Source organism: Mus pahari, chromosome 8, assembly GCF_900095145.1.
Source record: "Mus pahari chromosome 8, PAHARI_EIJ_v1.1, whole genome shotgun sequence".
Lineage (NCBI taxonomy): Eukaryota > Metazoa > Chordata > Mammalia > Rodentia > Muridae > Mus > Mus pahari.
The window spans coordinates 11,373,828-11,388,044 of NC_034597.1; the positions used below are offsets into that span (position 1 = coordinate 11,373,828).

Below are 14,217 nucleotides of genomic sequence, written 5' to 3' on the forward strand. Positions count from 1 at the left end.
TACATAAATGACTGTGTGTGGTTTCTCCAAGACCTGTGACCTACATGTGTGGTGTCACCAGCTATAGGATCTTAACCATCACATTCTGATGGGGATCCCTGGGCAATGACAATTGACAACTCTGGCATTGTTGTCTCTGTGACATCCTTGACCAACAACTTGAGGGCAGGGTGTCCTACACCTGGCTCTGGGCTTTTTGAGGACTTGTGGCTGATGGGAGATAACACTGATGGGAGTAGCGTTATCTCCCGCGTAAGCCAGTTCCCTTTAAACATTCCTTGTATGTCGGTAAGTAGGTTTTCATATTGCTTTTTGTTTTTAATGTTCCTGGGCGTTTTGCCTGCATGTATGTCTTTGGAGCTGACGTCACAAGCAGGTGTGAGCTACCATGGTCTTGTAGGTGCTGGGAATTGAACCTGGGACCTCTGGAAGAGCAGCTGGTATCCTTAGCTGCCCATCTCTCCTGCCCTTCATAAGGCTTTCTCAAATGTCCTTAGTGTTTAGTTGATCCTTCCTCATCCTCTCTTTTTTCCTGCAGCCCTGAAGGTTTTAAACCAGTGTTTTACTTATACATTATTTAACGATTGATTTTAAATTGGTAGAAGAGGTTTAAAATAACTCATTTAGGTTTATAAAATTATATTTGTAATTTGACGAGGGAATTCTAAAGGAGATTGTGTTCAAAAGCAATGTGGGGAATTCCTAAAAAAGGATTTGGGCTCCGGCACCTTGTCTGTGTTCTGTTTTTCTTCTTTTGTTTATTCGTTTGTTTAAGGATGTCTGCAATTCCTTTTGTCCACAGCTGAACACTTTCCAGGCTGTTCTGGCATCTGATGACTCTGACACCTACGCCCTCTTTCTCTACCCTGCCAATGGCCTTCAGTTCTTTGGAACCCGCCCCAAAGAGTCCTACAATGTCCAGCTGCAGCTTCCCGCTAGGGTGGGCTTCTGCCGAGGGGACACGGACGACCTGAAGAGAGAAGCGCTGTATTTCAGCCTGACTAACACTGAGCAGTCTGTGAAGAATCTCTACCAGTAAGTAGTGTGGAGTGTGTGCCTGTGTTACCCACGTTTAGGAGGGACACGATCTCAAGTGACCAGAGACCATTGGATAATAAGCTTTGGAGGCTTCTAAGAAAGGCACTGGCGCAAAACCAGGAGCTAAGCTGGACCCCGGAGCTTCAGGCTCTCCAAGATATAAAAGATCCTTTATTTTTCCTGCACTGTCAGTCAGGCATGGAAACCAGAACCAGCAGCGATTATATGTGTTTTTGCAGAACCACTGGGGCTTGCTTAGGAATAACATTGTCCTTGGAGCTACATAAAAATATCCAGTAATAAGTGCCTCATTGGAGGCTTTTCAGGTTAATGATTTCTTCAGAGGAGGCATCATGATTTAGTCTTTCAAGCAGGTATTACTGAAGATTACATTACAGGTAATATAATTGAGGGAGGGGAATAGATGAGGCTTTTAGAAGTCTCAGAATTTCTCCAGACACCATCACCTGAAATAATGCTGATCCGTTTGCCCACAGCATTGCCAGAGATAAATTCATTTCTTAGTCTCCCCAGTGGCTTATTCTGCTAGTGTGACAATAGGCTATTCCGCCTCTTGGTTATAGGAAACTCTTACCTGTTTGCATGCGTTTGTGCTTATCAACTAGATGGTGGGCAGGGAGAGTGACTCAGCAAAAATTTATTGATCGCTTTCTATCTGCAAAGCATTGTGATAAAATGCTTGCAGATAGTATCTTAATTAAAACTCACTCGGACTCTCAGGTGCTAGGCATATCTATCTTCCCAGTATACAAATAGCCTTACAGAAATTAACGAAGTTGCTTATGTCAGAGTTAAATGGCCAAGCCATAGTCAACACAGGTCCGAAGCACAGAAACGGGTGATCTCTTAAGCAGAGTAGATAGTGTGGTTCTCACTTGAATTTCATGTTTCTCTGTTGTTTGTATTTTTTTCATTGTATCAGTCACTCTGGTCACATCTCACTCTGCTCCTCTGGCAATTCTGAAATTTCTGGAAAGCATCAAAGGAGGAAATGAAGGAAATCCATGGAGTGGGTGGATGGCAGTGTGTGTGTCTGTGTGCACATGCGTGCATGTGAGGCCTTTATGACTCTAGTAGAGAAACATAACTGCTTCTCCTCACAAACTTTTTGCACAAACACACAGGCATACGTGTACATATGTATGCACGCACGCACGCATGCAAGCACGCCAGCTTCCTATGGTCATGCAGATGCTAATTCTCATTCTAATATTCTGTGATTCTTGGTCCTTCTTTCCAAGTGCTGTTGGCGTCCAGGACCTGTGCCTTAAAAAAAATTGTAGTATTTCCAGCGCTCGGCCCTCCTTCCAAGGGCTCTATGCACAGCGTTCTTTCCTGTTCCCCGATCCAGGTTGAGTGTCTGCTGATCTCCTTCTCATCCGCTGTGTAGTCTAGACTCTAGAACAAAGATAGCTACTTGCCTTCCACCCTTTCTTCTCTCCTCCCCAGGAGCTTAAAGACTCTCACTCCCCAGGCTGTACATAGAGCCCTTGGAAGGAGGACTGAGTGCTTGAAATATTACTACTACTGCTACTACTACTACTCCACACACACACACACACACACACACACACACACACACTGCGATCCACCCACTCCGGTTCTTCCTTCATTTCCTCCTTTGATGCATTCCAGAAATATCAGAAATATCAGAATTGCCAGAGAGACGCAGCGCGAGATGTTACCGGAGTGACTGACAAATTTGTTGAACCCCACGCTTAATAAGATGAGACAAAATACAGACAACAGACTAATAACATGAAACGCAAGTCAGAATTACCCTCCCTCTACTTTGAGTGACAGCTGTGCTGCTTCCCCTTTCAGAGTGGGGTCTGCCCTCCCACTCAGTGTTCCCATGCTTAACACTGTCTCATAGGCCTCTTTCCTCCAGATTCTGTCAGTATTGTTGTCATCATAGAGGTTCAGACACTGCATTGCCCGTGCCCAGCACTGTGAGGACATTTGTGAACTGAAGTAGCTCAGGATCATGGTCCTAGCTCTCTCTGGATGCTCTGTTGTACATCCCCAAGGAGGAGACCATATTCCTAGTCTGGAATCTCTTCCTCAAACAAAGGTCATACATTATCCCTGTTTGCAGGGCTCTTGTGAAGTGTATGCACATTCAGGAAGAGAGGAGAGTAGTTATTAGGTAGGTATGACCCACAGGGCCTGCGCTGAGCCTTTAATGTGGGACTTTTCTCACATGTTCTTCCTAAGATCCCAGGCACTAAGGCATGGCCATCCCGCTTTATGATCCAGTTTTCCTTTCTCGGAGACAAATTCTTTCTATCAGTTAGCATTCCAAACGACCTCAGAGTGGAGGGTAAACTAATTGCTTAGATTCCCATCAGGCACTGTGGCAAACGCCAGCATATTGATTTATGTCTCATTAGAAGGCATTTATTTAGCTTTACTCTTCCATAATTTGTATTTTCCTTCTCTTTGAAGCTTTTATAGCTGTCGACTTCCAAACTCAAGAGGGTTCCCAGCTGCAGCACCCCTGCTGTGGGGCTGAGCTCAGGGCCCAGGGTCTCTTTCTGATTGGTTTCAGTTTCTAAAATTGCATTTTACTGTGCAGAGTTGGGGGTTGGGGCAGCTGGAGGTGTGGGCCAGAGGCGAGTTTGTGGGCGATGGTGTTTTGTGCTCTCCCCCCACCATATGGATTCTGGGTACGCTCTCAGCTCTTGGAGATAAGCAGGTTTCCCTGCTGAGCCATTTTAGCAGCCTGGAGTTTTGTCTTCTGTAGTGTGTTTTATTTGCAACCTTAATTTCTATAAGCATACCAAGGGAGGGCAGGAGATGAAGCTCTGCTGGGAGAATACCTGCCTTGTGGACATAAAGCCCAGAGTTTTGTCCTCAGTATCACACAAACTGGGCACAGTGGCTCACACTTAGTATCCCAGTATTTGGGAGGTGGAGGCAGGAGGAAGGGACGCTCAAGGTTACCCTGAGCTACGTGAGGCCATATTTCAAAAACAATAAAAAGGAACCATAGCAAGCGAATGTAGCAAATTGCAGAGAGGATGGCAGTTTGCTTTCTGTATCTAAGTGAACTGTAACAGTAGCTGCCATCTACTTTCTGTTGCTGTGACAAAACCCTGACCTGACTTGGGGAGGAAAGAGTTTACTTGGTTTACTATCCTGAGTCACAGTGCCAAGGCAAGGACTTAGGCAGGACAGGAACCTGGAGGGAGACAGGAGCTAAGGCAGAAGTCATGGCTTGGTTCCCATATCTTCCTCAGCCTAATTACTTAACACAGCCAGAGATGGTACCCAAGGATGGTACCATTCACAGTGAGCGGCTCTTCCTCCCATCAATCATTAACCAGGAAAATGCCCTCCCCACAATAGACTTGCCTTCAGGCTTGTGTGATTGAGGTGATCGCTTAATCAAAGTTCCCTTCTCCCAGGTATGTCTGAGTTTGCATCAAGGTGACGAAATCCAGCCAGTGTGACAGCAGTATCACACACACACTTGGGCATAGGTAGTGGGCTGTGGACAGAGCACAGGCGGAGAGAGAGAAAGAGAACTGGAGAAAACCTCAACCATTTTGAAAACATTATTGCAGTAGAAACCTAGACTAGAATGGTGAATACTTGCCCCAGTGAACAAAGATCTCTTGTTATATGATCCCATGAATTTTAAAACTTCTTATTAGCCATTCGCTCTTGTTCTTCATTGTTGACTTTTGAGGAAATTCCATAGTGTGGGAGAATTTGAGCATGGTATTTAGTGCAAGAACAGGATTGAGATCGCTGGCCAGTTCCAGCTTTCCAGAGTTTTATGAACTCCAGCTTTTTTATTTTTATTTTTTTTTTTTGGTTTTTCGAGACAGGGTTTCTCTGTATAGCCTTGGCTGTCCTGGAACTCACTCTGTAGACCAGGCTGGCCTCGAACTCAGAAATCCACCTGCCTCTGCCTCTCGAGTGCTGGGATTAAAGGCGTGCGCCACCACGCCCGGCATGAACTCCAGCTTTATCTTAGAGTCCTACACATAGCTGTCCTCCTCACAGCGTGCCGTTGACATTGAAATAGTGGCTCACTGAGCCGGCAAGAGTGCCACATGCTTACAATCCCAGCAGAAGATCTCAGGCTTGAGTATAGCTGGGACTATCTGGTGAGACTCCTCTGAAAAAAGAGATTCTTGGGAACTGAGCGGGGGTTCATGGTCTACTCTACTGAGAAAATGAAGATCTGTCCCCAGAGACTGAGTCTCATTTAATACAGTTGTATCTCACCCGCATTGAGCAAAAGATTGTTTTAGACTTGGACATTAAAAAGTATCGCTATATCTGTCATCCTCTGTCATTAATAGATTAGTCCACGTGAATCCACAGTACATTTGGAACATACGTTTTCTTGTTAGCATGAAATTTGTGCTCTGGCTCTGCCAGCAGTTGGCTGTGTGATTTTAAGACCAGCAGAGCTCTCTAAACCAACTGTTCCTCAATAAGATTGAGCGTAGCTACCTCCCTTACCTTGCAGAGGGTAGTGAAGACTCTGGTCTTCACTGGTGCAGGCTGGGCCAGACCTGTAAACATTAGTATTGGTTAAGTGTCCAAAGAATTGTAAGCTTAAGCAAACTTGAGCGTGATTTAAGTTTTCATTCAAGTAGAGAAAGCACAAAATATTTGCTCTCAGCCAGCCAGGTTTTTGACAGACCAGGTTTGGGCTTCTGGAGCAGACATATAACCTGATGGTTTAGTGTTCCACGCCCAATGCCAGACAAAAGGCAGCGTATAGCAAAGGTTCAGCATGGGATTTCTCTCAGTTTCCTGGAAGGTTTGCTTCTGTTTGGCACAGCGGGGAAAATTCAGTTCTGATCTTTATAGTCTTTTGGTTTCAGACCAAACTTTGAAGGAGAAGGAATGGACTGCTTACAATCAGCTCTTCTCCTCTGTTCTCAGACTAAGCAACCTGGGGATTCCTGGAGCGTGGGCTTTTCACATCGGCAGTAGGTTTGCCCTGGACAACGTCCGGCCAGCCACGGTTGGAGGTGACCTTTCCACAGCCCGCTCCCCAGCACTGGAGCCCCCCGTCAGCCACGCCGCAGCCCTGGAGAGCTACACAGAGGACAGTTTCGATTACTACGATGAGAATGAAGAGGATGTTGAATACCCACCAGTTGAACCAGGGGAGGCCCTGGAAGGCCACAGCAGAATTGATGTGTCTTTCAATTCAAAGGCTGATCCAGGCCTCGTGGACGGTGGCACCTCATCCCCAGATTCTGATCGCGCTTCTCCTTGGCCATATCCAGCACCTGGGAACTGGCCATCCTACCGGGAAACAGAATCGGCTTCCTTGGACCCTCAAACCAAACAGGGGCCACCGGTGGGAGAGGGAGAGGTTCTGGATTTCAAGGACCCAGCGGAGCTTTTGGACCAGATGGGTACCAGAGCCCCAGCTCCTCCAGAAGCAGGTGCAGCTTTCCTGACTCCAGGCAAGGAAGACCTTGGGGGCAGAAACACCCAGTCCTATCCAGCGGCAGGGCCAGTGCCTTCAGAGCCAGATGTTCCTGTCCCTCCTCTGGAAGGAAAAGTCCTTCCTAATTACCCTGTGTCTGGTCACGTTCCACCCCTGAGTGGAGGGAGGTATGTGGTAGGACTGGAGGACCACGTGGGATCTAATGATCAAGGTAAGTGCATTGAAAAAACTGGGCATTTGAGGTTTCGTTTAAAGAAAATGTAGCAGAGTTGACAAACTAGAAATGGTCAATCACCTGTGCTCATTCCTCTACTGGGCAGGCTGGGGAAGACTGGGGCAGGTTGGAGCAGACTGGGGTAGGCTGGGGCAGGCCAGGGCAGGCTAGAGCAGGCTGGGATAGGCTGGAGCCGGCTGAGGCTGAAGGATTGTCTAGGTTCAAGACTAGCCTTGGCTATGTAGAGAATTCCAGGCCAGCCTGGATTATAGAGTGAAACTTCTTCCAAAACAAAACAAAAAATACAGCTGTGGTTTTCTTCTGAGTGAATAGGTGAAAAGTTTAGCAAGCAGATTGGAACTGATTTTTGATTTTTCCTCCTTGTGTTTAAGGAGATAAATTCCCTTTGCCAAGTGCATCTTGGCAGAAAAGTTTCTCTTGGAGCTTCCTGACCATTAATAATGTGTTCTAAAAACTTAGGCCTCATGGAGTGGGGAAAGAGCTGGGCCGCTTGTGCCAGCTCTCCTCCCAAGTGTAATGAAATATTTCAGTTTGCAAGTTCAGGGAAGGTGAGCCATTTCGAGGCTTCCTGGGCATTATAGGACGGAGGGCACAGCCATCTATCTAGCTTTGACTATGGTGAGTTCATTGTGCAGCTTTAGGCAAATATGCTAATGAGCCTACAGGGAAAGATCATGGTAGACACCTGTGTCTGCTGTCATTTCTGATTCCCCACAGCTGTGGCCTTCACCTCCCCGGAACCTTATCCTCATTCCATGACGCACTGACCGTAGCCAGGGAATGCCCAGAGGGGACAGCTTTTCATCCACACTGATGGACTGAGAAACTGGCCCTAGCTTCATTTCCCCCCCCCCTCCCCCCCAGGACCTGCTCACTGATCTCTGCCGGGAGGGAAGGGTCAGAGGTCACGGCTCTCTCCACAATGTTTCAACTTTACAGTTTTTGTCAGTGTTTTGACAAAAACATTAACCTAGCAAAGAGGACCTTCTGGTTCTGCTAGGACATTTTCTGCAGGTTCAGGAGTTAGTTGGAGAAATACTTCAGAAGGGAAGGGAACACTTTGTGTTTAACAGAGCATAGGGCAATAGCTAGGGACGGAGCATTGGTGTCAAGTTGAATCTTGGCCATATTGAGGCAACTTATTTCACCCCCAACCAAGTCTCTGATTTTCTATAAATAAATGTATTGCCAGGAGTTAATGTGACTAGATGTGACCTTCTGTGCGCCTCCATTAGTCGGTTCTTTAAAAGAAAATAGCCCTTCGTCGTTACTAATTTTTAGAGGACTTCAAACATGGGAAACGGGGTGGAGGATGGGTAGAGAGTGAACAGCTAGGCTGGAAAACAGAAGAGCTGAAAACAAAAAGACTCATTAAAAAGCTTCTGTCTCCTGACTGCTTCTCTCCTTGATGAAGTCTGATGAGTGGTTGTTTCTGTAAAGCCAAAGGCATGGACTTTTTTTTTTTTTTTTAAGGTTCTAGAACTTTCAGATCCTTCTAACAGTCTCCAAAAATTTTCAGTGTGGGTTCTTTCTATGTAAAGAGATGTAAAGGCATGAATCAAAGATTTTCTCAACAGGATTTTGTGGTACAGTTGTGTTTCTGAGTGGCCTTGTGTTGGGGGTTGAATTTTCCTGACCCAAGAACAGCACACAGTTGCCAAAAAGTGGATCTGGGTACAGTTGGCTGCAACCTGGGTAGCTGGATATGGCCCAGCAAAAACTGTAAACTCACTTAAAACATTCTGAGATTGTTCTGTTGTAACTCAGTCACGGTTCTTGAAGCATGAACTTTGTAGATGACAGTGTGTCACCGTGTCAAAGGTTGTGCGTGGCTGTTTAAGAGCTCAGGAAAGCCTGAAATGGAACTGGGAACTGAGGGTAACGGCATAACCCAGGAGGGGCATGAACTGTGGTATTTATCAGCTGCCAAATGTAGCCAATACTGACATCTAAATGCCAGAATATTTATGAAAAAGACATTCAAAGGGAGATTGCCCAACTGGAAGCTTTTCAATCTCAGAGGGAAAAAAATACTGTTAAATTTTATTTAAATTATATTTTTGTGTGTTCATGTGTGTAAGTTCATGCGTGTGAGCTGTGTGAAGTACAGAAGCATGTGATTGTTATTTATGTTCAGAGGAAACACTGGTGTGTGGGAGGTTTATCCAGTAGCTGTGGGCTTACTCTGGGGGTGACTGAGACCTGCAAATACCAGCTCAGCTCAGGGTAGGAAGTCCCCAGCTTCCGATGGTGGATGACCTGACCTCCCACAGCTCTGTTGTGTAGTTTGAAGGGAGATGCTGTTTGAATCTTATTTTCTGAGTAGAAAGCACTATTCCCAATAAATTTTAACTTCCCCTTTAAGCATGTAGTGTTCAGTTGCTGAATTAGGGAATTTGGATTTTGTTAAAGGCTCAGAAAATTTCTCTCTCTCTCTCTCTCTCTCTCTCTCTCTCTCTCTCTCTCTCTCTCTCTCNTCTCTCTCTCTCTCTCTCTCTCTCTCTCTCTCTCTCTCTCTCTCGTTTTTTGAGACAGGGTTTCTCTGTATAGCCCTGGCTGTCCTGGAACTCATTCTGTAGACCAGGCTGGCCTCGAACTCAGAAATCTGCCTGCCTTTGCCTCCTGAGTGTTGCTATTAAAGGCGTGCGCCACCACTGCCTGACCTTCTCTTCTTTTTAGTATTGTTTTTATTAGGGTGTGTGTGTGCACATGTGCATGTGTGTGCACCTATGCGTGTGTGTGTGTGTGCGCGCGCGCGTGTGTGCAGGTGCGCTTATGTGCATGATAGAGGACAATCTTGAGTGTCACCTTAGGGATATCATCTATAGAGTCTCTTGCTAGCTTGGAATTTACTTGGAAAGTAGTCTAGACTGGTGGCCAGAAAGTCTTAAGGAACTAACTGGCTCTCCTGGTTTTGGTTTTATTTTTTTGTTGGTGTTTTTAACATGAGTTCTGGGAATCAACTTCTGGTCCTAATACTTGCAAAGCAAATTTTTCTTTACTCGTTGACCCACCTCCTCAGACCTATAGATTATGTATTTATTTACTTTTGAGGCAGGGTCTCACGGTGCAACTCTAGCTTTCTTGGAACTTGCTATGTAGACTGGGCCCTCCCCACACTCACAGTGATCCACCTGCCTTTGTCTCCTGAATGCTGGGATTAAAGGTGTGCACCTTTAAGCACATTATGCTTGTCCACTTACAGACTTTTTTTTTTCCATCAAATTTCCAGATTCTTTTCAAATTATGTCTGCGTCAGGCACATCTAGGTTCTGGCCTTGTATCATTTGCTTTCATCACTCATCGAGCCAGCAATGAGCCAGCAGTGCAGCGGATGTGTGAGCATCCTCTCTCTGAGGTGACTTGTATTTTCCAGGAGTTTGTTGTCAAGCCAAGAAATTACCCAAACACCGGTGTGCTTCTCTGTGAGAGACTGAGGGGGCGTTTTCTTGAGCTGCAGGACCTTCTGGAACTCTAGCAGGACCTTCGCTTTAGATTCTGTTACCTTGGTTGATGCTCAGAATTAACTGGAAGGAGATGGCATTAGCCTGGTTGGAGGCTGGAAATGAGTCGTGTCTTGCTGAGTAAGAGACAGACGTGCTTGCAGCCAGGTCAGGGACTCCATGGAGGGGCTGTGCCTGTGGTGGTGGCTGCCGTCAGAGAAGTCTTACTGAAGGAGGGATGCTTCAAGTAGGTCTTGGGGATCTGAATCTAAGGCATTAAAAGGGGAGAGGGTAAGAACATTCTGGAAAGGTAGGCACAGAGGTAGAAATGGAACCAGGGTAGGGGTGAGTTGAGGAGTTGCCAGAGATGCTTCAGCTGGTAGGGACCGTGTTGTCAGACAGCCACTGGGGCCGACTAACGGGTTTTAGGGTGCTCTTGAACCTGCTGGGGCTCTTCTGTATGTACCTCAATATGATTTCCTCTGGTTTGGCAATGTGAACTAGAAGGGCCGGCCCCTGGGCTCCAGATACGTTGTGGGTTCTGCCCCATGGAGGCGTCCTCCTCTTTCTGTTTGGACGTCATTTATCCTGGAAGAGGCTGAGCCCTTCTCTCCTTCTGGCCTTCAGAGGGATTACACAAGTGTCCTGCTCATTGGAGGTCTATTCTAGGAGGAACTCTAGCAGGCTTTTCCAGACCTCCTGGCCCCAAAGCCTCAAACCCATGGCTACCTTCATGACAGTCCGTGACTAGAGGCTTCCATACCTGTGATCACACCTGTGTGCAGAAAGTCCCTGGTGGGTCACATCCCTCACCCAGAAGGTAAGATAGAGCCTGTTAGTGTCCTGACAGCTAGTGTAAGTCTGACTGGTTTGCCACCAGCATCACCACACACCTTGTATATACATACAGAATGGCCATGCAGCCTGGCAGGGAAGGCATGCCACTGCTGCTTGTCACAAAGCAGATATGGTACTCTATGTAGTCTGTCATTCTGGGAGGTGAGAACATGTGGGGGTGGGAGCATGGGGAATCTGCCCTGTGGTGAAAACGTTGATTCTTGTTCTTAAGGGAGCTATCAGTGTTGTTCAAGGCAGAAAGTCTGCCCAAACTGCTATGGGGCAGGTGCAGGACGCCCTGTGTGTCCTCCTGTGATGTACACTATGGGACCTCCTTCCTCCGAGGCTGCACTCTGTGAGAACGGCGAGAGACAAGTGCTTAAGCCTTTGCAAGTCCAGAGGAGAATTTTCTATTTTTGTTAAAAACTCCCAATTAGGAGAAGGCTCAAGTACCCAGGCAACACCCTGGCTTTGTTCCTGTATTTATTCTCACCCCATTTTCCTTTCTATTAAGGGTATGAGAAGAGGTTTTTAAAAAAAAACGTTGAATGGGGGAAAAAGTGAGATTTAAAACAGAAACCCTAAGATGCCCTTTGCAGCTGTCCGACCTCAGATGTCACGTGTATGGCAAATTGAGCTCATTAAGCCTGGCAGCCTCTGCCCACTGCTGGCCCAGGCTTGGCTACGTAGCATTTTTAGCCATCTATAGTTTGTGGAGGCTGGAGCATGGATTCCTGACATTCCCATGGAGTTGGGAAGGAAGTGGGGGGGGGTTTAAGGTGGGCCTCAGAATTAGTTCTTTTAACAGTTATCTCAGCGTTCCTAACATACTGACCCTCCCTGTGAAGGTGCCACGCTGAGGGTGGGCTTTGCTATGGAGTTTCCAGAAGAATCCCTCAGCAGTTGTCACCCGTGTCTCAGCCATGTCATCCGGAAGCCTACGCGGCCACACAAAGTGCCCGAGGGCAGCGTCACACTCAGTCTCTGTTCCCCTTCTCACATGTCACGTTGTCTCTTCTGCCTCTAGAGCCACCTAGACATCTTCTTTCTCTTGCTCTTCATTTGCACTTCTTACTCCCAAGGCCCCAGCTTGCTGAGACCAGCCATATTTGTTTACTGACTGCTGCCCAGGAGAACACGAACTTCAGAACAGCAGTTTGCCTGACTTCTCGACCAGTGGCTTAGAGTGTTTAGTAAATATTTGTTCAACTGTTGTGTGAAAGAAAGAAAATTGCCCGAGGTGTTTGCTTTCGCTAACACATCTCCATTTTAGGTGTAAGGTGTGTGAGTGTATGTGTAGGAGAGAGAGCCTGGGCAAGGGTTTAAATGAAGCACATCTTCCTTAACCCTGGCTTCTGCGTGACCGGGAAAGGCGTGTGCTTGGTTCGAGTTCCATTCTCAAAACACAGCTTTCCATAAAAAGGCTGAGGAAGGTCTCAGGTTAGCTTACCAATAAGTTCATTCTTTGTGGTTGATGTTGGAATCTTATCAGAGCCTTTATAAGGAATCCTCATCATTTTCCGTTCTGGTTTCTTATTAGCTTAGAACTCTTTCCTGGGACAGAGAGATGGTCACCATTCCTTAGGACCTGGGACCTATGTGGTACGCAGTGTGTGTGTGTGTGTGTGTGTAGGGTGAGGGGAGAGAGTTCGAAAGAGTGAGGGAGCTGATTCCCATGAGTTACTCTCTGACACACACACACACACACACACACACACACACACACACACACTTTGGCATTCGTAGTCTTGTGTAAGCTGTTGGACAGTGCCTGTGGCTCACAGGATGATCACATCTAGTGTTTTAGTTGAGTTAACCTAACTCTCCTGCCTCCAGTCCTCCCTCCATCCCACTCTCAATTTCCTGATAAGGCTTTCAAGCTTTGTTTGTTTGTTTTCGAGACAGGGTTTCTCTGTGTAGCCCTGGCTGTCCTGGAATTCACACTGTAGACCAGGCTGGCCTCGAATTCAGAAATCTGCCTGCCTCTGCCTCCCAAGTGCTAGAATTAAAGGCGTGCGCCACCACGTCCGGCCTGATAAGGCTTAAAGTAGGGTCTGTCTAGGTCAGTACAGTCTTCACAAAATAACAAAACAGCAAAATCCATCTATCCTACCCTTAATTTGCAAGCCAAGCCTCGTGTGGAAACCTGCTTTCTTTTTAATGGACATAGCTGAAAATGACTCCCCTGTCCACCAGGATTGGATTGCCTTTGTGTCCTAGTGCCAGAAGGGAGGCGAAGAGACAGTCTGGCTGCACATGTTGGGGGCTTCTGAGCCCAGGGAGTGCATGTGACGTTTGCCTGTGGTCTCCCAGAGCAGAGCAGCTAAAGATGGCCCAGCTTGTGACCTTCTGAAGTGCCCCCTGTGCTGACTCAGGAGCACACCTGTACACGTGCACCTATCTGAGCTGGGAAACTCTGCCCTTTGACACGCCTGCATCTTTTGACTCACCCTGGGTTTTGTTGAGATAAGGGGCATAGCTTAGTGACAAAGAACAGCCAGTATGCAGAAGGCCTTGGGATCTATCCCCAATCTCTCTCTCTCTCTCTCTCTCTCTCTCTCTCTCTCTCTCTCTCTCTCACACACACACACACACACCATTCCTAAACCAATAACAATAAGTAGTTTTCTCCATAGAAAAACCTGTGATATTCTTGTCACGATCCATTCTGCTTTTCTTTTTAAGTTTTGTCATTTTTCTATTTTTAAAAAAAAGTTAATGCCTATCACTTGTTGAAAAGAAAAGTTGAGTTATGACTACTTTTCTATTTCTGTCAAGCTGGGCTCACTCAAGGTACTCACTGACTCCATTCTGACAGGTCAGCTTTTCTCTTTAACCAAGGTGTTCTAAGCTGATGGCCCCTCAGCTCGCTGCTTCCCAGGGTGTCTTAATGGCCCAAGGAATGCTCTCGCTGCTCTCAGCACTTCTCAATAAGTATTTTACTTTTAATGTCCGGCTGTGTTTGGGAATGTGCACGTGAGTTTAGGTGCAAAAGTAGGCCAGAAGAGGGCAGTAGATCCTGTGGCGCTGGAGTTACGGGTGATTGTGTTGCCACCCATGGGAGTTCTGGGAACCGAACTTGGGCCTTTGCTGAGCCATCTCCAGTCCCCTTCGCCACTTCTTACCTTCTCTCAGCATGCTGCAAACACCCGTTAGTTGCTAAGCTTTAGTTGTAGCCCTTAGTGCTAGTTGGGTTACCCCTGGGGAGTAGTGAGAAT

General features: G+C 46.8%; 1 protein-coding gene across 1 annotated transcript in view; it reads left to right on the top strand.

Annotated features, from left to right (window-relative positions):
• Nid2 (nidogen 2) overlaps positions 1-14,217 on the top strand; it is a 59,719-nt gene that overhangs the window by 10,027 nt on the left and 35,475 nt on the right. The window contains exons 3-4 of the mRNA XM_021204207.1: positions 803-1,035; positions 5,968-6,695. Of these exons, the coding sequence (XP_021059866.1) occupies positions 803-1,035; positions 5,968-6,695 (961 nt within the window). The remainder of the gene's footprint in view (positions 1-802; positions 1,036-5,967; positions 6,696-14,217) is intronic.